This window comes from Callorhinus ursinus, unplaced genomic scaffold (assembly GCF_003265705.2).
Source record: "Callorhinus ursinus isolate GAN/ISIS: 27379988/994484 unplaced genomic scaffold, GSC_fseal_2.0 scaffold22, whole genome shotgun sequence".
In the NCBI taxonomy this organism is placed as follows: Eukaryota; Metazoa; Chordata; class Mammalia; order Carnivora; family Otariidae; genus Callorhinus; species Callorhinus ursinus.
This window is the reverse complement of record NW_027397084.1, coordinates 11,091,116-11,114,089: the sequence shown is the minus strand read 5'-3', so window position 1 is coordinate 11,114,089 and position 22,974 is coordinate 11,091,116. Positions and strand designations below refer to the sequence as shown.

Below are 22,974 nucleotides of genomic sequence, written 5' to 3'. Positions count from 1 at the left end.
AACAGTAACACAGTAATAGTTGGGGACTTTAATACGCCACTCTCAACAATGAGTAGATCATCCAGACAGAAAATCAATAAGGAAACAGTGGATTCAAGCAATACTATAGACCAAAGAGACCTAATAGTCATATACGGACTGTTCTATCCAATGGCAGCAGGATACACATTCTTCTTAGGTGTACATGGCACATCCAGGATAGACCATATGTTAGGCCACCAAACAAGTCTTAGCAAATTGAAGAAGACTGAAATCATACCAAGCATCTTCTCTGACCACAATGGCATGAAACTAGAAATCAATAACAAGGGGGAAACTGGAAAATTCAAGAATACATGGAAATTAAACAACGCTCTCCTAAACAACTAATGGATCAAAGAAGAAATTAAAGGAGAAATAATAAAGTTTCTTGAGACAAATGAAAATAGAAACACAGCATACTAGAACTTAGGGGATGCAGTAAAAGCAATTCTAAGAGGGGAGTTCATAGCAATTAACACCTATCTTAAGAGACAAGAAAGATCCCAAGGGAACAACCTAACTCTTTGCCATCAGGAACTAGAAAAAGAAGATTAAACTGAAGTTAGCAGAAGAAAGGAAATGATAAAGAGTAGGGCAGAAACAAATGAAATAAAGAACAGAAAAACAATAGAAGAGGTTAAACAAACCAGGAGTTGATTCTTTGAAAAGATGAACAAAATTGACAAACTACTTGCTGTTAGAATTAGGGTCTCTGACACCATTCATTTTTAGATAAGGCTGAATGTAAGCCAATTGCTTCCCTCTTCCTGGAGTGTTTACATATAAACCTTCTCTAAAACTGAGAGTTAAAGTTCGGTTATTTCAAAGCTCAGTGATTTTTGTTAAGGCAATTTTACCTGCTCCCGAGTGGGTGGGCAAAGGGTTGAAGGCTGAGGACTTCCCTGGGCACTGAAAACATAACAAGTAGGTAGAATCTATCTATTATCTACTACCATACTATCCACTATGATTAAGACTATCCCAGATAGAGAGTAACCCCAAGGGTCTCCAAGAATAGAACAATGTGATCAAACTTAGCTCCCCAAAATTGACAAACGACCTTGCTGTTAGAATACCGTCTCTGATACCAGTCATTTATAGCTAAGGCTGAAAGTAAGCCATTTGCTTCCCTCTTTCTGGAGTGTTTACAGAAAAACCTTCCAAGGAATAAAATGACCTAAATGTACCCATTATAAAATGGCACAGAACTTTATTTCTCCACAAGCCTGTGTAATCATAGAGTCTTATGATACTGCTTTAGTTTCTCATTCGGGTAAACAAGACTGCTAGGGATAATATTACCCCTATTGTATTAATTAGGTTGGACTTACGAAGTTGACATTTTTGTAGGTTAGAGAAATACAGTAAAATATTAGCAATTTGATATGGTTCAACTCATTAGAAATAAGGAAATGGAGATAAATATTTGATTCATAAACAAAATTGAATAATACTTGTCCTATCTAGTTTGATTAAAGTGGATTCTTGCAAAAAGATGGGCTAGAAAAAATAAAGAATAATGCCTGTCAGCAGGTTTGGAAAATATGACTGCCTACCCACATTAAACTGAGCATTGTCTGTGTTAAGTCAGAATCAGAAAGAGGAAATTGAACATATACTGTTAGTCTTATTTGTAAGTGACTTCTCTGACTCTTGTGGTGCCCTGCTGTTCTTGACTTGCTTCTCTTACTTTACATACTTTTCTGGATAAGCTCAACCTTTTGCTGCCAGTTGGATCCATCTCAGTCATGTTTTCTAAGTCCTCACTGGCTTATTTAACTGTCTAGTGGACATTTCCAGATGAATGGCTTGTAGGAATGAAAGAAATCAACTCATTTTCCCTCCACCCAACCATTGTTCAGTCATGTAATCATTTTTCCAACACATATTCTCTGAATACCTACTCTGGGCTAAGCATTATTCTAGGAGCAGGGTATACAAAATCATATTTTTAAAAAATATGAAAATTCCTAACCTCATGGTATTTGCATTCCGTTAAATCTACAGACAGATAACAAAATACGTAAATAAAATACCTGATATGTTTGATGACAATAAATGTTATGAAAAATAGAGAAGGAGGGTGGAAAAGGAAATGTGTGTGTTTGGGGGGAGACTTTTTCTCTTCCTTTCCTCTGCTCCCTGTGGTATGAGTAGTAAATCTGTTACCTTCCACCTCCTCAGTGTCTTACCTTTTCATAACCATCACCTTCAAATTCATGGTGCTACTTTAATACACACGGGTCTCTCTCTCCCCTTCCCACCCTCGCAATTCATTCTCCACACTCCTGCCACAGGAATCTGCTGAAATTAAAATCTCTTGTTATTTGCTGCCATTGTTCCGCGCTGCAGGTTTCTCAAGGCAGGTACTCTCAAGAGCCCCTCATGGAGGAAACAATAGTCAACAACATCTATAGTTTGAGAAATAGCAGAAGCTGTCTCTAATGGCAAAAAAGTTTTTCAGTCCTTTTGAAGGCATATATTTTAAACTTTGAGATCCATGTGAATTCTGCCTTCTACTCTGTAATATAGCCCTGATGGCTTTACTTTATTTTTTAAAGTTTTAACTTATTTACCAGGCAAATTACTTTTTTAGCCCCACTGACACCTCCACCCCAATTGCCCCCTTCCTCCCCTCTAGGAAGGTGCTCTGTTTAGCCTGTGACTTAGAGTGATTGTCTTTAAAGTGTATGAAATGAAGGGAAAGCTCAAGATGATCATGGGGTCAAGAAAGATAAAGGGAAAAAAGTATGTATATGATCTATATACAGAATGAGACAATTTAAGTTCTGTTTAATAATATATGGGTTCTGTTTGATAGCGTATGTTATAGAAGTACTTTGTCCTCTTGCAGCTACCTTTAATAGCCCTCAAAAATTTGTTATAGCTGTTAGGAATTTGCAAGGTGTCGTTTGTACTTGCTATTTGTCAAAGATTGGTAAAATACTTAGGATTTTATTGGCAAACTGGCAAAAGAAAGGCAGACTGCCACGTGCAGCGCCTCATTTGGATGTGTCTGGAGTCTTGGAAGCTTGACTACCCTACGTTCTCCTACAAATGGACCTTGAGAGCTTGTTTGGAGGTTCTAGCAGGGGAGCGCAGCTACTCGTATACCCTTGACCGAAGAACGGTCCTCTCCTCTATCGGGGAAGGTCGTCCTCTTCGACCGAGCGCGCAGCTTCGGGAGGGACGCACATGGAGCGGTGAGGGAGGAAGGGGACACCCGCCTAGCCAGCCAGATCAGCCGAATCAACCCTGGCGATCAATGGGGTGACAGATGTCGCAGCCAGATCGCCCTCACATCCGAGGAACGCTTCTGTGCAAAAGCCATATAAAGCCTAAAAGGAACTTTTCTTTTCGCTTAGGTCGAGTTGTTTTTAACCATACCGGATCTCTACCAGGTCTCTTTTAACTAAAGTCGTAATCTAACCAACCTAAAAGGGCCATTTCATTCCTCATAAGACTGAAATTTTTGTTGAAATTGCCTTGAATTTGGGCTGTTTTCATAGTATCCAGAATGCCTTGCAGATGGGTGGGGCATGCTAAACATTGCCGTCTCTATTGGTGAAACTTCGCGGAGCCTCGCCCACCGGAGCGCCTTCCGGCGGCTAGCTGGCCCCGCCTCGCTGCAGTCTGCTCGCCGAGTGCTTTGTACGGCTCCGGGAGCTCCGAGCGGACTCCAGGTCTGTCTCCCTCCTGCCGCCCCCACCCGCCCTCTCTCCTCGCCGCGTTTCTCCTTCCCTCCACTCCTCCGCCCCAAGCTTCTTACTCCAACGTCCGTCGCAACTCTCCCAGCCCCCATTCAGCCCTTCTCGTCTCCCTCCCTCCGGTCCTTTTGGCGCCTCCGCCCCCATCTGGGCAGACGTGGGCTCCTTTGCTGGGGCTGGGGTCATTCTTGGCTCCGTGTGCGTATTTTTATTAACCCGCTCTGCGGAGTCTGAATCCACCGGTTTCAGTGGGAGACTAGCTCGGATCCTCCCAAAGCCCCGGTGTAGCGGGGGCTGAGCGGGGACCCGGGTAGCCCAGGACTGTAGTCTCGGGTGGCTGAGTCCGTGTCCTGGGCGCATTCCGAAGGTGGGAGGCTCAACTCCCAGTTGGGGTGGGGGACGTGCGGGACCCAGGGGGAAGCTACCGCAGGCAGGACAACGGACGCACATTTTGCAGACAATAGTATTGCTCGGCCCGTCCACCTCCCAGTTGCTGTGATAACCAATAAAGATGATGCATGTGAGAGCCTGAATTCTTGCAAGGGTTCCAAAGGGTGCATAATTCCCCGCGGCCCTCCACGTCTTGCCTCTCCGGGCCGAATTTGGAAATTTTAAAATTTTCAAGGTCAAAGTATATGATGTTCTGAATCTATGAAGTACCTTTCTGCTGGCACAAATATCTATATAACCAATGTCCCCAGCTTCCCAAGATTCAGAATAAGAAGTCATAAGTAGAAACGGTGTGAAAACCAAGGTGGTTGTTTCTTTTAATATTTGGAAATGGTGGTAGGTTTTTCTTGAGTGAGGGAAAACGCAGTCATAAAAAACAAAAAAAAACAAAACAAAAAAAAACAAAACCGATTTCCTGTGCCAAAATCCTGAATATTCATTTAGGCCGTGAGCACAGAATTGAAGACACGAAATAAGACTGCTCATCTACGAGGAGCTGCGCATTGGGTTTTTGTGTGTGTGTGTGTGTGTGTGTTTGTTTTTTTTCCCCCAGAAAGCCTGAAAGGCCATCATGGCAGCGAAGCCCAAACTCCACTATCCTAACGGAAGAGGCCGGATGGAATCCGTAAGATGGGTTTTAGCTGCCGCTGGAGTCGAGGTACCCTATATGCTGTTTCTTCACAGATTTGTCGTACAACTTTGAGACTTTTGAGGAAAACATCAATGGCGGAGTCCTGTTCTAGCTTTCTCTCCCCTAACACAGACAGGCTTGGTTGAGTCAGAAGATGCCTTCCTTGCCAGGTTTTTTTTTCTTTATAAATGAGATGATGTGGTTGATAGAATTCTATTTTACTTTAGACTTTTTACTTAATCATTAGCTTCTGATCTGCCACCAGTAAGTATTTATTAATAAGGAGAAAAGGAATGAACCTGAAATTTGCCAGGGACGACTTTTGTGACTTAACACAATCTGTAGGCAAATTTCCTCTTCGCTTCAATGGCTTCTAACCCTGAGCCTTCTTGTCTGTCTAGTATAGTGTAGGCTTTGAACCACAGTGTTTTTATCTTTCTTTTTGTTCTCTTAGCTTCTTATTTATGGAAATGTTGAGTTGGTACAGAGGCTGAGAAAAAATGGCCATGCATTTCCCCTCACCCAGTTTCAACAGTCACTTGCTTTAAAATGCTGCTCTTGTCTCGTCCATCTCCTCCATTTGTTTTGTGGGAATATTTTAAAGCAAAATCCAAGCATCATATCCTTTCATCTGTGATGAGTATTTCAGTTTTTATTTCTAAAAGATGAGGATTTTAAAACATAACCACAGTACCACAATTGCACCCAACAAAATGAACAATTCCTTATTAATATCTGAACAGCCTGATTGTCTCAAACAGGTCTTCTTATGGTAAGTTTATTCCAGTCTGGATCTAAATCACGCCCACACATTGCATTTGGTTATGTTTCTTTCAGCGTTTTTAAAATCTGTAACAGTTTCCTCTGCATTTCTTTAAAAATAAAACTTTATATTTGGGAATAATTTTAAATTTATAGCGAAGTTATAAAGACAGCTCATATAACGACCACTCAGTCTCCCCTAATGATATCATCTTACGTGATCGTGTCAAAACTAAGAAATTAACATTGGTGCACAACTAAACTGCAGACTATTCAAATTTAATGAGTTTTGCCAATCAGGTCCTTTACTGTTGTTGGATCCAATCTTATACTTAGTCACTATGTTTCCTTAAGTCTCTCTCAATCTGTCACAGTTCCTCAGTCTTTCTTTTATTTCATGATGTTGACAGTTTTGAAAACTGTTGATCAGAATTTTTGTAGAACTCCCTAGTTTGGGTTTGTTTGATGTTGACTGGACTGGGGTTTGGGGTTTGGGGGAGGACCAGCACAGAGGTCAAGTGCCCTTCTCCTTGCATCATATTAGGGGTGATAGTAACATGAATTACCCCTGGTGCTGTTAACTTTGGTCACTTGGCTAAGGTGGTGTCTGCCAGGTTTCTTCCTTGTAAAGGGATTTTTTTTCCTCTTTATTATTTCAAAACAAGTCATTAAGTTCAGCCCGCACTCAAAAGGATGGGAAGTAAACCACACCTGCTGGAGGGGGAGGTATCTGCATTTAGAATTCTTACATAAGAGAGATTTGGTTTTTTTTTCCTCCTCCATTTATCTATTCAAGCATTTCTTTATATCAGTATGGACGTAAGTTTATAGTATTTATTTTATGCTTTGTGTTATAATCCAATAATAATGTTTTCTTGCCCAAACTGTCCCACTTTGGCCATTGGCTCTTTCAGGTTGGCTCCTGCATCCCACCTGTGTACATGGCTCCACGCTCCCTTTTCTTTTCTTTCCCTTCAGCTCTCTCTTACTTTCTGACACTTCAAGATGCTCCAGGCTCATCTTGTATTTTCCTTGCCCTCACCCTAGAGTCTGGTATTTCTCCAAGGAATCGTGGTCCCTTTTACCACCAAATGGTTTTAGCAACCAAGAGCTGAGTGCTAAGTGTCTGTATTTGTTTTTAGTGCCATTTATTTGTAGAAGAAACTGCCCTGTAGAATTTCCCCCATTCTAGATTTGGCTGCTTTACCCTCATTTTAACATATTCTATTCCTATATTTCCTGTAAACTGCTAGTTGGACCGAGAGCTGTGATCAAATCCAGGCTCATTTTTTCTATCTCTAAAGTTTTGTTTGTTTTTTTTTGCCTGCCGGACTCCATCATAGGGATACTGGGAACATGTTTTTATTATACGACATCAAGGGATGCATGATGTCTGACTGTCTCCTTTTCAGCAATGCTGGGCTTGATTAGCATGTTCTGGTGACGTCAGCCTGATCCATGCATTACAAAATTTCCTCCATTACCTTCTCAACTAGCCGTTTTAGCATCTATTTATCATCACCATCATTAGGGATTATAAAATGGTGATTTTTCTGTTTCTTTCTATCATTGTATCTGAATTTATTAACCGTGTTTCTCTTACAAAGAGTAATTTTTAACTTAACTATTTAATTCCCTTGAAGTACAGTTCATATGGGAAAGGTCAGGTAAATGCTTGATATAGTCTCTTTATCAATTTTTAGACTACTCGGTTGTTACCCTAGCAACCTCCAAAGATGGCAAATGAGGGTTGTTGGGTTTGAGGCTTTGTGTTTTGTTTGGTTGGTTTTGGTTTTGATTTCTTCGCATATCATTCTAACTCACTATACAGTGTTTTAAAATTAGCTAAATCAGTTGGTATCATTTTTATATACAAATTCTGATTTCTGACTTCTCTTGATATATTTGAAGATCTGATGATACTAGGCCCTCATTTTCAGAGGGCTGTAATTGCTAAATCTGAGTAAGGAAGGACTGCCACTATAGATGGACCTTTCTAGCTCATTACACTCCTCATCATTCCCTGTTGTCTCAGGATAGATTTTTCTAATTGTGTTAGGAGAGTGAAAAAATTCTTTTTTTTTTTTTTAAGACTTTTTATTTATTTATTTGACAGAGAGAGACAGCGAGAGAGGGAACACAAGCAGGGGGAGTGGGAAAGGGAGAGCAGGCTTACCGCTGAGCAGGGAGCCCAATGCGGGGCTAGATCCCAGGATCTCGGGATCATGACCTGAACCTAATGCAGACCCTTAACAACTGAGCCACCCAGGCGCCCCTTGAGCAAAAAAATTCTTGGTCCCATGACCTGAACCTGGTTGGCTTATTGATGTCACCCGTCTTTTCCCTGTGTGCTTCTGAGTTTGCAGGTCTGGCTTATTTAATAGGTTTGCAATGGGTGTCTTACTTGTGCATTTAATACAATCCTTTGTCAAATCCTTTCTTTCCAACCTTCATTCTCCCCTATTCCTCCTACTCCTCTGTGTATGAGTCAAGATTCTTGGTGACAGCAGTAGAAAAACCAACCCTAAGTAAGTTAAACAAAAAAAACACATGGGTCATATGACCCACCTCCCGTAGACCAGTCCCAGTAGACACACAGGTGAGGCAGACTATTGGCCCAGCAGGTTCCAAGCCCACCCTTCCGACCCGTGTGAAAGGACCTAGATTAGCCTCCCTTACTTGGGGCCGGCCACATGGTTTATAGGAGCCATTCCCCAAAGGTAGTATTGGTGAGGGGGCCTCCACTTTCCTTTTCTAAAGCACATGTTTAGTTAAGCACAGAAACAGTTGTGAAGGATGGGCTGGCAGCCCACTGGGTAAGTTCATGATTCCCAATGTCACAGTGCTGGGTTGAGCCTGATGTGTAAAGCATACACAGGTGAGTCACTCAGTAACCAAAACCTGCTGAGAGGCAGCCTGCCTGATTCGGAGAGTCAGCATCCTCGCTCTCAGTCACTTGGTTTAGGTCTGTAGGCGTTGCTGTTGCTGTCTGCCAAGTGTTGCTTCATTGCTGCTTGGGGCTTTATTTGCCTGAAGACCCCCCAGAGAAGCCTGGTCCCATCCCGCTTGTTAAGAGGGAGAGTAACAGGGCGCCTGGGTGGCTCAGTTGGTTGGGCGACTGCCTTAGGCTCAGGTCATGATCCTGGAGTCCCAGGATCGAGTCCTACATCAGGCTCCCTGCTCGGCGGGGAGTCTGCTTCTCCCTCTGACCCTTCCCCCCCTCTCATGCTCTCTCTCTCTCTCTCATTCTCTCTCTCAAATAAATAAATAAAATCTTTAAAAAAAAAAAGAGGGAGAGTAACACATGTAGAAGAAGACTCAAGTCCCACAAACTCCTAACTCAGGGTTTCTGGGCAATTCCCATAAACTTGACAGAGTGCTAAAGAGGGAGTGGTGTGGTGAGCAAGAGGGCAGGTCTCCAAAGTATCCCACTGGGAAGAGTACCCTGGTTAGGGAGCAAAGGTCGACGCACTGTGTTTGTCCTTGCAGCCTTGCACAATACCAAGCTCCCTCCAAGCTCTGCCTTTTGATTTTTTCTTTCCTCTCCCACCCTCTCATCTGCTGTTCCCAGGCCAGGTGCTTCTTACTGATCACATTTTGTAAAGCTGGACACAAGAGTGTCCCTGGTGAGAGATCACACCCCTCTTGCATAATGCTCCCAGGAAGTCAAAAGCCAGAATCAGAACCCTTTAGAAAGATTTGCTTTAAAAAATGTACAATTCTAGTCTCACTACTGAATGTGAATCTCTCAGAGTAGGACTGGATTCTCTCTCTCTCTCTCTCTCTCACTCACTCACTCACTCTCTCACTCTCTCTCTCACACACACACACACACACACACACACACACCCCTTCCTGTTTGCTCTAAATGATCATAGTTATAAAAGTTTGCGAGCTGTAGTACGGAGGGAGCACCACCTGCACTACATCTGTCTGTTTGGACAAATGCCCTGAACGTTCTTTCTTTCCTTTCTTTTTTAAAGATTTTATTTATTTATTTGAGAGAGAAAGGGAGAGGGAGAAGCAGACTCCTCACTGAGCAAGGAGCCCGATGAAGGGCTCGATCCCAGGACCCTGGGATCATGACCTGAACCGAAGGCAGACACTTAACCAATTGAGCCCCCCAGGTGCCCTGCCCTGAACATTCTTGCCCTGAGGTTGCTGCTTAGCAGGCACCAGTTGGAGTTCCTACCAGACCCCTCTTGCTCCATGAGGATCCTGCCAATTAGCAGAAGCCGTTCCGATACCCCATTATCTTGATTCAACCCCCAAGTCAGGTAGTGGAGCCAGAAGAGGGGAGGATTGCTGATTCTGTGCTGGTCAGCTCTGCCCCTCCCTCAGACAATTTGGGGAAGCAGCATAGGGACAGACATGGGTGGGGAGGCATCTGGGGACTTGGTGAGAGGAGGTCTCCCCTTCTTGACATGAATCACTTTAGTGCATTAGCACACTTTTTTTTTTAATGTGCAAGAGGAACATGCTTCCACTGTTTCTTCCCCCGCCCAACTTTTTGATTTGAAAACTTTCAAACCTACAGAAAAGCTAGGATAATGGACACATTTCAACTAAATTCACTAATTGTTAACATTTTGCTACATGTGCTTTCTCCCCTCCTCTCTCTACTTTTTTTTTTTTTTTTGGTTAACCATTTGAAAGGAAGTTGCAGACATCAACATGTATTTTCCTCCTAAGAAAGAAAAAGTAATTGTTCTAATAACTGTAGTATCACTGTCACAACTAATAAATTGACGCTAATTTTGCAATAGCAATATATGATCCATATTCAAAAGTTCCATACTGTCTCCCAAATGTCTATATACCTGTTACCTATTTAGCAGTTATAACTGCCCACCCCCCCCCCCCCGCCCCCCATATCCAGGATCTAATCAGGATTCAGGTGTTTGGTTATTTTGTCTCTTTAGTCTGTTTTCATCTAGAATTGTACCTGCTTTTTATTCCTTTTTCCCTCCCATGCCCTTCCTTGACTTAACTGAAAAGAAATGTGGGAAGGAGAAACTGACTCTTTTGCATGAACTTGGAAACCAGATTCCATAAAGAAGAATCATCAGAGGAGGGCTACCTGGCTAAAGTCAAATCTCTTTTAAATAAAGATTTGTCCTTGGACAATGGACCTCAAGTTTTCATTTGGGAAGTGAATGGAGGTCTAGAAAAGGAGAGCCAGATAAGTGGGGAAGAGCGTAGAGTGGAAATGGCAGAGGCAAATCCGTCAAACCTGTTGTTCTCAAACCTTGCACGCCTGGAAGAAGCTTAAACACAAAACAAGTTGTTTTTTAAAGATTTTATTTATTTATTTGAGAGAGAGAGAGCATGAGCAGAGGGGAGACTCAGGGGGAGAGGCAGAGGAAGAGGGAGAAGCAGACTCCCCGCTGAGCAGGGAGCCCAATGCGGGACTTGATCCCAGGGCCCTAAGATCATGACCCGAGCCAAAGGCAGGTGCTTAACCGACTGGAGCCACCCAGGTGCTCCCAAAACAAGTTTTCTGTAGGTTTGAGAGTCCCGGCCATCTCTGTTGCAGAGTGCCCCACATTCTGGCTCTGCCTGATTTTCACCTTGCAGTTAGATCTGGGTTACAGTGTTACTCTGCCCTTCTTATTGGTCACAGCAGGAAGCACACAACATCTCCATGTCCACCAGTGGGGAGCTAAGTTTGATCACTTGGTTAGATAGACCGTGAGATCTCCAGACCTTTTTACCACAAAGCTACATTTTTCCTTTGTCATAATTAACTTGTGGGCTGAGACTTCAAGGTTGTTTGAATATTCTGTGCCTTATAACTCAGTGATTTCAGCATCCATTTTGATACTTATCAGAATCAGTTATAGGTTACAAATTGGTAATATCCTAATTTTATCATTAGTTAGCACTAATTCCTCTATAAAAAAGAGCTTTTTCTTCTACCTTGTTTAGTATCATCACTTAAGGACACAGGGATTTTTTTTTTTGTTGGTGTGTGTGATGATCCCTAAGTGACATTACTCTTCTGATGCTTGAATTGTCCCAAATTTGGCTAAGGACTCGCCTCAAGTAGGGTCCTGCATGCCTCTGCCTGCCATATCTCATTGGTCTTTGAGCTCTTCTTTGCTTTTGAATCTACCAGCATCAACCTTTTCTCCCAGGAGCCTTGGTTTCTTTTTAAACTTTTCTTTTTTTATTTTATTTTATTTTATTTATTTATTTGAGAGAGAGAGAATGCACGTGCTAAAGAGAGCACAAGCATGGGGAGGGGCAGAGGAAGAAGCAGGCTTCCTGCTGAGCAGGGAGCCAGCCTGATAGGGGGCTCAAACCCAAGACCCTGAGATCATGACCTGAGCCGAAGGCAGACGCTTGACCAACTGAGCCACCCAGGTGCCCCAGCCCTGGTTTCTTATAGTGGGAAACCAAGATGTGGGTGCTAAGTGTTGTTCTTTCTCTCTGCTTCTGAGACAGTTTGACTTGGTATTTTCAGTCCTGATCCTGTAATGATTTGTGCCTTCTTTGGGGGGGGGGGTATCTTTTTTCTTTTAATTTAGTTTGATGAAGAATTCTTAGAAACAAAAGAACAGTTGCAGAAGTTGCAGGATGGTGAGTATGGAAATGAAATAACTGTTGGTAATATTGATTGTTTCCCCAGGTTTTCTTTTTTAAAGATTTATTTTTGTTTTTAGAGAGCGTGTGCATGCGTGCACGTGAGGGGGGAGGGGCGGAGGGAGAGGGAGAGAGAGACTCTCAAGCAGACTCCCCTCTAAGGACAGAGCCCGATGCGGGGCTTTACCTCACGACCCTGAGATCAGGACCTGAGCCAAAATCCAGAGTCGGACGCCCAACCGACTGAGCCCCCCAGGAGCCCCAAGAATGATTTTGTTTAAGAATTGATCTTTATGTGGAAGGGCAAAGATGCTGACACTGAACATTCAGGACAGTATCCTAAAACCCAGGGGGAGAAATGACTGAAGTTGCCGGGAAATCACTTTGAGTCAGTAATTTCCTGAGAGCTAAAGGGGGTGAACCGTCAGGTGAACAGCCCTCTCCATCCCTTTCCCCTCCTCCTGCCCGACCCTGACCTCTCCCTCCCCCCTTCTGTCCTCTCCTTCATCCCTTCCCTCCTCTTCTTCTTCCCCACCTCGGTCCTTCCAAATTGTCTGAGGCACCCACCGGTGTCTGCTTGAAGTATGCAGACAGAGGTCCCCATTTACACTGGGGTGAATACCAGACAAATGAATTCAGTGAAAGGCCCCCCTTTAACTCCTGGTCAGCCCCTCTCCCTCCATGCCCAGGCTCCGTTACCCAGCGACTCTGTAAGTAGCCTCCCTCCCAGCCATCAGCAGGGTCTCTCGGCCCAACTGAAGGCTCCCCGGAGAGGGACCAGCTGCAGTGTCAGCCTTCATGCGTGACACTGGCCTGACGTCGCTAGGCTTGTGCGGAGTACTCATCTCCCCCAGACCCTCAGGTACCCCCCATCCTTGAGTCCCTTGAGGGCTGGGCAAGCCTATATTTGCATCTCTGCATGTATAAACAACAAACCTCAATACTTCTCTTTGTTGAAGAAAGCAATGGGTTGCTTTTCGATCTCTGACCTCGAACTTGGTCGTACGTGGTCTGTGGCTGTGGAAGAGCCAGTGCGTACACGAGTGTCAGTTGGTGACTTGGGTTTTATGCTCAGATTTTCTAAAGCAGTGCAATCTGTAGAAAATTCTACAGTGGTGGAAACCTGTTCTCAGCCCGATGTCGTAGCTGCTAGCCACGTGTGCCTACTCAGCACTTGAAATGTGTCGAGCGTGCTTAAAGAATGGAATTCTACAGGGCGCCTGGGTGGCTCGGTTGTTAAGCGTCTGCCTTCGGCTCGGGTCATGATCCCAGGGTCCTGGGATCGAGCCCCGCATCGGGCTCCCTGCTCAGCGGGAAGCCTGCTTCTCCCTCTCCTACTCCCCCTGCTTGTGTTCCCTCCCTCGCTGTCTCTCTCTCTCTCTCTCTGTCAAATAAATAAATAAAATCTTAAAAAAAAAAGAATGGAATTCTACATTTTTCAGAATTTTGATTAAATTTAGGTTTCACTAGACGCATGCAGCAGCTACTGATTGCTGTTTTGGCTAAGGCAGCCCTGCAGAAATATCTTCACTGCATTCTCCTCCGCCCCTTGCCATGGTGGGTAGGTATTTCCCCCTGGGGTGAAAATGAAAAAGGAAGGTTTAGAACAGTGCTGGTTTCCAGGTTTCTTTGATGGTTCAGTCTGCTCCCCCAAGTGAAGTTGAGGTTATCTGTCATCAGGGAGCATCCCAGTGTTCCCAAGGCTCTGACCCCACGGTCCCTTTTCATTCGGTTGGGCATGTTTAGGGGCGCAGGGACAGGGAAGAGATCAGTTCTAACTCTGGGCCTCCATTCTCAGGAAATCACCTGCTGTTCCAACAAGTGCCAATGGTCGAAATTGATGGAATGAAGTTGGTGCAGACCCGAAGCATCCTCCACTACATAGCGGATAAGCATCACCTCTTTGGCAAGGACCTCAAGGAGAGAACCCTGTACTGTGGCCCCTTTCAAGTGTTCTCGCTTGTCACTCACTGATACCTTAGCTGATTAGCAAGTCTCCATAGCACGCCCCGTCTCCTTTGTGTCTCGTATCATTAGTGTAAACAGGGAATAATCCGTACAGAGAGTCTTGGTAAAAGGATAGAGAAGAATTGAGTTCAGATGCTGGATCTTCTCTTTGGGCCATGATTGTTTCAGGTTTCAGCATTTTTAAATGCTTTGATACTGCTTTTTACCTTTCTCACAAATTTATTATCATGAAGTATGAAGAACAGGAAGCTGCTACACCGGTCAAGGTCAGGAATACTGTGCCTTGATTATAAATTCAATTATATTTTTGAACTCAAAGCCTGGTCCTTGTACCTTCTAAAATGCATGATATAGGGCAAGGTGCTGGGTTCCACAATCCTGCTGAGGGTCCTATACATTATATGGATAGCACATACTTGATAATGTCATCAGAGTCAATGAAATGTTGGGTGTAGAGCTTTTTAGCACCATGCCCCTCGTACACACCAAGCATTCCATAAATGATCTTTGCTATTTTTATAAATATAAAATCCACCCACACCAAGCATGGGTACTGGAGTAAGGGTAGAGGATTAGGGGCCCGGGAGAGGGGGACGTGTCATGACTCTTGTGCTTTCTGATTTGTGACAGATTTTTCTGAATTACAATTAGAATTGATTTTGCATCTTTGCTCTTGGAGACAGGTATAGATAAATGCTTCTGGGCACTTCAGTAGGCAGAGCCTTAAGAGAAAAGCACTCTGGATTCTTAGTTGTGGAAGCCGATGAGTTCGGGGAAACTGAGGAAACTTCTTTTTTTGTTTTAAGGATTGACATGTACGTGGAGGGGACGCTAGATCTGCTGGAACTGATTATCATGCATCCTTTTCTAAAACCAGATGATCAACAAAAGGAAGTGGTTAACATGGCCCAGAAGGCCATAATTAGATACTTTCCTGTGTTTGAAAAGGTAGGTGGCAGAGAAGCCCATGAGCACAGCCTAACCAGACTACAAGGGAGCTGCCCCTAATGCCCCTCTCTGCTCAGGGCAATGTAACACTGAGCGCCATTGGACTAACCTTGCTGGATTCCTGAGAGCTGATGGTAGGTAGCCGTCAGCACAAAGCCAGGATGTCTTGAAGCCCCTCAGATGCTCCTTGGGCCATGTTATTCAGAAGACTGGAAAAAATATGGGTTTACCACATGGGTGTGTTACTGTCCTTACATTCACCACGAGCCCCCCCCGTGTGAGATACAGCAAAGCAGAAACTACCGAATTCCTTCCTTCTTTCATCCCACAAACATTTGTGGAATGGCTATTGTGTATCAGACATCCTACCTGATAGTTTGATGTGATGAGAAGACCATTGTTTTATTTTTCTTCCCTTTGCTCTTTTTCCTCTTTTGTTATTTTCCTCATCTTAATATATCTGCCTTTCTGAGCTTCAAACTCTTTTTCTCAGCTGAGAGGAATGGTTTTAAATGTTTCAGTTAAAAAAAGAAGAGAGTGTAAAAATAGGGAATTGGCAGATCTCCTCTGGCCATCTTTGTGGAATGAGATTTAAGAAGGAGAGGTATTTTCTGGGCTTTTCTGTCGCTTGGTGTCACAGTCTCTTGCCCACAGGCACTTGGTGAATGTAAAATATGATAATGTAGAAATGCGGATGTGATGAGGTAGAAACAGGTGCCTTAGTGAAGGGTCACTGCTGGTCCCTATGTTCCTGCGGCCCAGACTAAGTCAGGGCTCCTCCCAACACATCAGCTACAAACTGATATCCCTTGGACACATAATGGAATGGAATCATAGACAGATTGAGTGACATGCCTAAGGTGGGGAGCCAGGATTAGACAGGCCTCTGACTACAATTCTGGATTCACTGTGCTCTCCCACTCCGGCTTCAGTAGCTGTATTTGATTGGGGGTTGTATGTAGAGCCCCTGTCAGACACCACACACACACACACACAGACACACACACACCTCACACACTCACACTCACATGTGGGCATCCAAGAGTTCACTGCAAAGGAGTCCCCCCCCTTCTTCCACTGTTCCTTGCCTCTCCCCCATCATCATCTATCCCTATGAATCTCTGAACCTACATATTCTCAAAATGGGGGTCAAGATGAGCCCTGATGCTTTTGGTTTTCTCTGTCTTGGAAGATACGAAAGGAAGCCTACTTTTTTAATAGTCATATCTAGTTAATGACTACAAGTCCTGATGTTTGTAGAAACACAGAGCTGGCAAATGAGATGAGATTCCTTAAAGGGGACCTGTTGCTTACTTACATCACATCCCCCAGCCTCCTGAATTTGTTGCCCCTAACTCATTTCTGTAGATACATTTATGGAATGGGGGTATCCTTTTAAAGCCCTGGATGCTAAATCCAGAATTAATATTTTCTTCCCCTTTTCAGTGTTTCATTCTGATATAAAGCAGACATTTTACAGTAGTTCCATTTCTACACCCTTTGTGCGTTCTCTCTCTGATATGGGGAACCTACTCTTAGTTGGTATTATTTTTAAAATACTCAGATACTGCACTGATTCAACAGTTTCATCAATTTCTCCATATAAAGTATTGTATGCAATGCAAAACATTTGTGTCCTATAGGTTTTAAGGGATCATGGGCAAAGGTTTCTCGTTGGTAACCAGCTGAGCCTTGCGGACGTGATTCTACTCCAAACCATTTTGGCTCTAGAAGAGAAAATCCCCAATATCCTGTCTGCATTTCCTCATCTCCAGGTAAATAAAACCACATTTTAGAACATCGGCCCAGAACTCGTAGACCTTCTTTCAGTGTCTGTTGATTGGTTGGCTGGGGGGGGGGGGTTTATGTACATTTTAGATTCTAGTTCATGAAATATAGGTACAGACTTGAAATGGTTTTTCTGAGGGGTGCCAGGGTGGCTCAGTCAGTTAAAAATCTGCCTTTGGCTCAGGTCATGATCCCAGGGTCCTGGGATTGAGCCCTGCATCAGGCTCCCTGCTCGGCAGGAAGCCTGCTTCCCCCTCTGCCCCTCCCCCTGCTTGTGTTCCCTCTCTCACTGTGTCTCTTTCTGTCAAATAAATAAAATGTTTTTAAAAAAATGGTTTTTCTGGTCCCCAAATCTTTAGAGCTGAAAGATCATGTACCTTGTAAGGAGTTTTAGCTTAGTTTTGTTCTGTAACTGTGCTCTTGAAACAAACTCCATACAGTTTGCCAGTAAGGACTGGCAAGTCCCAGTGTTAGAAATAACGTGCTCTCAAATTGGAAACATCCCAGCCTGAGTTCTGAGAGCCAATAAGTGGCACCCAAAGAGTTCCCACCATTTCCCTTCCCAGAAGTTCCAAGGAGAGACTTGTGTGTGGCTCCACTTATTCCTCAGTATTATTCCGCCAAGATTGATCATAGAACTTCAAAGCAGAAAAGGTCTTTTTTTTTTTTATTGTTTTAGAGATTTTATGTATTTGTCAGAGAGAGAGAGATAGTAAGCATGCAAACGCACAAGCAGGGGGAGTGGCAGGCAGAGGGGGAAGCAGACTCCCTGCTGAGCAAGGAGCCTGATGCGGGACTCCATCCCAGGACCCTGGGATCATGACTTGAGCCAAAAGCAGATGCTTAACTGACTGGCCAGCTGTCCCCAGAAAGGGGCTTTAGACAACCAATCTCATCCAGCTCTTTCGGTATAGATAGGAGGAAATAGAGCTGAGGGTAAAGAAGTCAGCAGCTGAGATGGCCTAGTTAGTGGGGGCCTCAGTTCTGTCTAGAACCATAACCTTTCTCCCAGGCCAGTGGGCTTTCTTCTATATGGGGGATTGGCAAACTACAGCCTCCACGGTCAGATCAGGCCTGCCACCTGTTTATGTACAGCTCTTGAGCTAAGAATGGTTTTTACATTTTTAAGTGTTTGAAAAAATATCAAAAGAATAATAATATTTCATGACACATGAAATTCCATGACGTTTGAATTTCACAAAGCCATGCTCATTCATGTGTGCATTGTCTACAGCTGCTTCTGCACTACCACAGCTGAATTGAGTAGTTCTGATAGAGACCATATGACGTGCAAAACCTAAAATATTTACTCACTGGTCCTTTATAGGAAAAGGTTGCCAATCCCCTATATAGCTCAAATGACTAAGTTATCAAAGAGAAATATATCAGATTTCCAAAGTCTCCAAGTACCTATGCTTTTTTTAGAAAAAAATAATTTTTCCAAGTCTAGCAAATACATTTGGATACACTAATGGGGACAGCCACCACTATTTAAATACATGCATCCAGACATAAGAATTGAAGTCTTCAACAAAGCAATAGCCATCATTATATTGTTTAGCTATCTGTTCATTTCCTCTTGCAGACAAGCACACATTCTTTAATTTGACTTTAATACCAGTAGGTCCCTGAAATAGCCCAGGGACCTATTGGTGTTTTCTATCCATGATGCTAACAACTTGTTTTTATACCCCAGACATAGGGGCGCCTGGGTGGTTCAGTTGGTTAAACGTCTGCCTTTGGCTCAGGTTGTGATCTCAGAGTCCTGGGATCGAGCCCCTTGTTGGGCTTCCTGCTCAGTGGGGAGTCTGCTTGTCCCTCTCCCTCTGCAGCTCCCCTGCTTGTGCCCTCTCTCTCTCTCTCAAATAAATAAATTAAAAAAAAAAAAAAAGCTTATACCCCAGGCACATCTGTGTAAATATATATATATATATTTTTTTTAACGTGGGTGCAGTTTTTTTTCCTATTGAAGTATAGTTGACACTTAACACCATACCAGTTTCTTTCTTTTTTCTTTTTTTTTTTTAAAGATTCTATTTATTTTGACAGAGAGAGGCACAGCGAGAGAGAACACAAACAGGAGGAGTGGGAGAGGGAGAAGCAGGCTTACTGCCAAGCAGGGAGCCAATGCCGGGCTCGATCCCAGGACCCCGGGATCATGACCTGAGCCGAAGGCAGACGCTTAATGACTGAGCCACCCAGGCGCCCCATCATGCCAGTTTCAACACAGTGATCCAACAGCTCCACACATCATGCTATGCTCACAAGTATAGCTACCACTTGTCACCATACAACACTGTTCCAATGTCATTGACTATATTTCCTATGCTGTACCTTTTATTCCTGTGAGTTATTCATTCTATAACTAGAAGCCTGTACCTCCCACTCCACCCCTTTTGCCCATCACCCCCACTCTCCTCCCCTCTGGCAACCATCAGTTTGTTCTCAGTATTTATGTGTCTGTTTCTGTTTGTCTTTTAGATTCCACATATAAGTAAAATCATATACTTGTCTTTCTCTGACTTATTTCACTGAGTATAATACCCTCTAGGTGCCTCCATGTTGTCACAAGTGGCAAAATTTCATTCTTTTTTATGGCTGAGTAATGTTCTTATATATATATATATACCACATTTCCTTATCCATTCATCTGTGGTTGGACACCTAGGTTGCTTCCATAATTTGGCTGTTGTAAATTAGACTACAGTAAACATAGAGCTGCATATATCTTTTCAAATTAGTGTTTTCATTTTTGGGGGTAGATACCCAGTGGTGGAATTACTGGATTGTATGGTATTTCTATTTTTAATTTTTTGAGGAACTTCCATACTGTTTTCCATAGTGGCTGCACCTAAATACAATTTTAATTAAAGGACTTCAGAATGTTTTTTTTTTTAAGATTTTATTTATTTGAGAGAGAGAATGAGAGAGAGAAAGAAAGAGAGAGCGCGAGAGGGGGGAGAGTCAGAGGGAGAAGCAGACTCCCCGCTGAGCAGGGAGCCCAATGTGGGACTCGATCCCGGGACTCCAGGATCATGACCTGAGCTAAGGCAGTTGCTTAACCAACTGAGCCTTCAGGTGCCCCAGGACTTCAGAATCTAACACCAGATCTGAGTTGAATTAAAGGGTCATTCCTATACTGATTAAAGGGTATAAAAAAAAAGTCAGAAGTCACAAAAGTTTTATTATACATGACCTCAGGTAAATCTTGAAATAATAAATCCAATAGAAATAGCTTCTAAATATTGGTATAGTATTTGAAATTAGATGATACAAAGAGTTTGAGTGATAAAAAGAGACACTTGTCATTTACATAGCTTTGACATAACTATTCGCTTTTGTCAGTATTAGTGATACATGTATGTACGTTTGTGTATCTTTGTGTGCATGCTTAAGCCTGTTCTTTGTACATTATAGACATTTATAGTAGCTTTTTTAATAAATGACCTCTTTGAAAAATTTTATTAGAATAACTGTATTTGATGGATATACACTTCTTCATATGGTTGAAATTTTTTACTAGCTCAAATAGACTTTTCTTCTCAATTACTGAGAAGTGGTAAGATTTGACTCTGTGAATGGAAAATATGATTTCCATAAATATGGTTTACATAAATACCTGGTATCTGGTGTCTGAGCCCTAGGCCATTAAAAAAAATGCAACTGGACATCTCCTATACATAGCCAGAAAGAGGATTCATTTGCTAATAGGAGTAAAAAAGTCCAAGGATGCTGAATTTTAAAAAGGAAATTGCACCATATGATGACCTTTTAAAGTACTTTTATTTAAATGGCTCATGCATTTTCTCTGAGTAGATGAGTATATTTAAGGTACTGATGTTTCCTTTTTTCTCTTAAGCAAGCATCATAATCCTAATCTAAGCATCTTTTTTTATTTTTCTATCTGAAAAAAATTCACATGTTGGTCTGAACCATGAGGTTTGCATGCATAACACCTGGTCTAGATCCCAGCCATTGTGGATAGAGATCATAAACAGTCACACCAAGAGATCAGACCCCAAGCAGCTGCTGGATTACATTTCTGGTTGGGTTCCTGTAACAAATACTTCTCAAACAAATTTTCATGGGCCATTTTACACAACTGTATTTTTGTAGTTACCATTACCTTTGCTGTTAACCTCGGACTGTTGTGTTTTCCTTTTGCAGGAGTTCACAGTGAAAATAAGTAATATCCCAACAATTAAGAAATTCCTGGAACCTGGCAGCAAGAAGAAGCCTCCTCCAGATGACATCTACGTGAGAACCGTCTACAACATCTTTATGCCATAAAACATCACATACATCTGTGAGTGAGAGTTAGCCTCTAGAAATTGCTGTGTCCATAATAACGTCTTAATTGATGTCCCAGCTCTGTCATGGTGCTATGTAGAACTGTTCCTTAGATGGGTCTTTCATGCCAAGATCTTTTCTAGAAACATTCATTGACCTTTTGGTTTGTCCGGTGAATAATTGTTAACGCACCTTTTTCCTGAAAGCCCTTTCAGAGAGACTGGCATTTCAGTTAGATCTGATGTGACTCATTTCCTGACAACCAGGCTGAGCAGGACCTTGTGTTCTCCCTTGAGCTTCTTCCCCCCTCTCCTTATCCCTTTCTAAAAGCCCTCCCATCTCTTCCTAATTTTTGGTGTTTAATAACAACAGAATATCTAGTGAATAATTCCTCTCAGCTATAATAAATCTGTGGTAGTAATGAAGGCAGTCAATATTAGCCAAAATAAAGAATTTACAAATCATTGCCCTGTTGCCAGAATTTTTTTGGACTACATTTCTTGGGATCTATAACATATTCCCATGGTTCAGAAATCAAAAGAGCGTAAGAGGGTATAGCGTTGGTAGTGGTCTTTTCGGCCCCGGCCCCCAGCTACTCGGTTTCCACAGGCAAACGTAGTTATCATTTGTGTATCCCCCCCAGTGGTCTTTGATGCATGTATGAGAAAATTTTATATATATATATGTATATATAATAAAAATAGTAATAAAAAAGTAATATAGATATTACTTTTATCTTCTTACTACCCAACTTTGTTATTTGTCGGCTGCTAATTTTTTGCATTTCAGAACTAAAAATATGGTTTATTAATACAGCTTTTAGCCTGTGTTGATTTGGGTCTCATATATTAATTGAGCACTTATTATGTGCCAGGCAGGGTGCCAGGAGGCAGAACCCTAGAACAGAGCCCCTGCTCTAGAACAGTTCAGCACATAGTAGGGGAGAGATGTGTAAAGAGCCGAAGTTATTTTGGAAAAGGAAGAATTGCTGCCTTTAGCGTATCTGATATTTCGGAAATTAAAAAACTGAGGAAAAGCAACAGAGTATTGTCAACCAGGGAAGCTCACCGGAGCCTTGAGTCCAGACTTTGGGGGCACTCCATGACTTGGGGATGACTGACGGCCCATCTGGCTGGTCTGTCTCCAGCCCTCCAGAGTGGAGCTAACACCACATGACCCAAAGTGCCCACCCTACCCTGCATTGTTGGTGTGGCTCAAAGCTTTCGCCCTAAATCTGGCTGTTATTATCTGGCTGACTCAGGGCCTCCAGGCAAAGAGGTGTTCCCATCAGACATGACAGTCCAACGGCTTAGAGATCAACTCCCAGAAGCAACGGCCAGACCTGTCTTTGGGCAAGGTAGTACTGAACGATACACGCCCCCATTTTCTTCTTATTGGCTTGTGCTCTTAGGGGCCTAGCGGGAGCCTGGGCCTCTCTCTCAGAAGCAGCAGCCTGGGCCATCACTGCTCCTCAGGCTTGCCTGGCACTGCACCCGCGACCAAGCCATGGCTCCTCCAGTATCGTGGTGATAACAGAGGCTCACACAGTGGACGTGGGAACACAGATAACCACCAGGACGCCTGCGCTTGGTTTTCCTCTAATCAAACACTGAGGTACTTGCATTGATTGTCACACAGGGTTGCCAGGATGAGTGAAAGCTGTCCACAATTACATGGGAGAGAGCACATCTGGAAGCTCTATGTGTGCAACTCTCCTGGATTCTGCCCTGGGCCTCTCTCCCCTTGGCTGATTTTCTTTTCTTTCTTTTCTTTTTTTTTTGAAGATTTTATTTATTTATTTGACAGAGAGAGACACAGCGAGAG

The 22,974-nt window shown here is 43.1% G+C and overlaps 1 protein-coding gene across 4 annotated transcripts; it reads left to right on the top strand.

Annotated features, from left to right (window-relative positions):
- Nucleotides 1-3,596: 3,596 nt before the first annotated feature.
- LOC112837762 (glutathione S-transferase A4) lies at nt 3,597-21,614 on the top strand. 4 transcript variants are annotated; one of them, XM_025890345.2, is made up of 7 exons: nt 3,597-3,704; nt 4,623-4,836; nt 12,102-12,153; nt 13,955-14,087; nt 14,931-15,072; nt 16,716-16,847; nt 21,028-21,614. In XM_025890345.2, exons 2-7 carry the CDS (start codon nt 4,750-4,752, stop codon nt 21,148-21,150), a joined length of 669 nt encoding a protein of 222 aa, XP_025746130.1. In that variant the 5' UTR covers nt 3,597-3,704; nt 4,623-4,749; the 3' UTR covers nt 21,151-21,614. The 4 variants fall into 4 exon arrangements, with proteins under 4 accessions (XP_025746130.1, XP_025746132.1, XP_025746131.1 ...); XM_025890347.2 differs by having other exon boundaries at nt 3,623-3,704; nt 4,732-4,836; XM_025890346.2 differs by lacking the exon at nt 3,597-3,704 and having other exon boundaries at nt 3,725-4,836.
- Nucleotides 21,615-22,974: the final 1,360 nt, after the last annotated feature.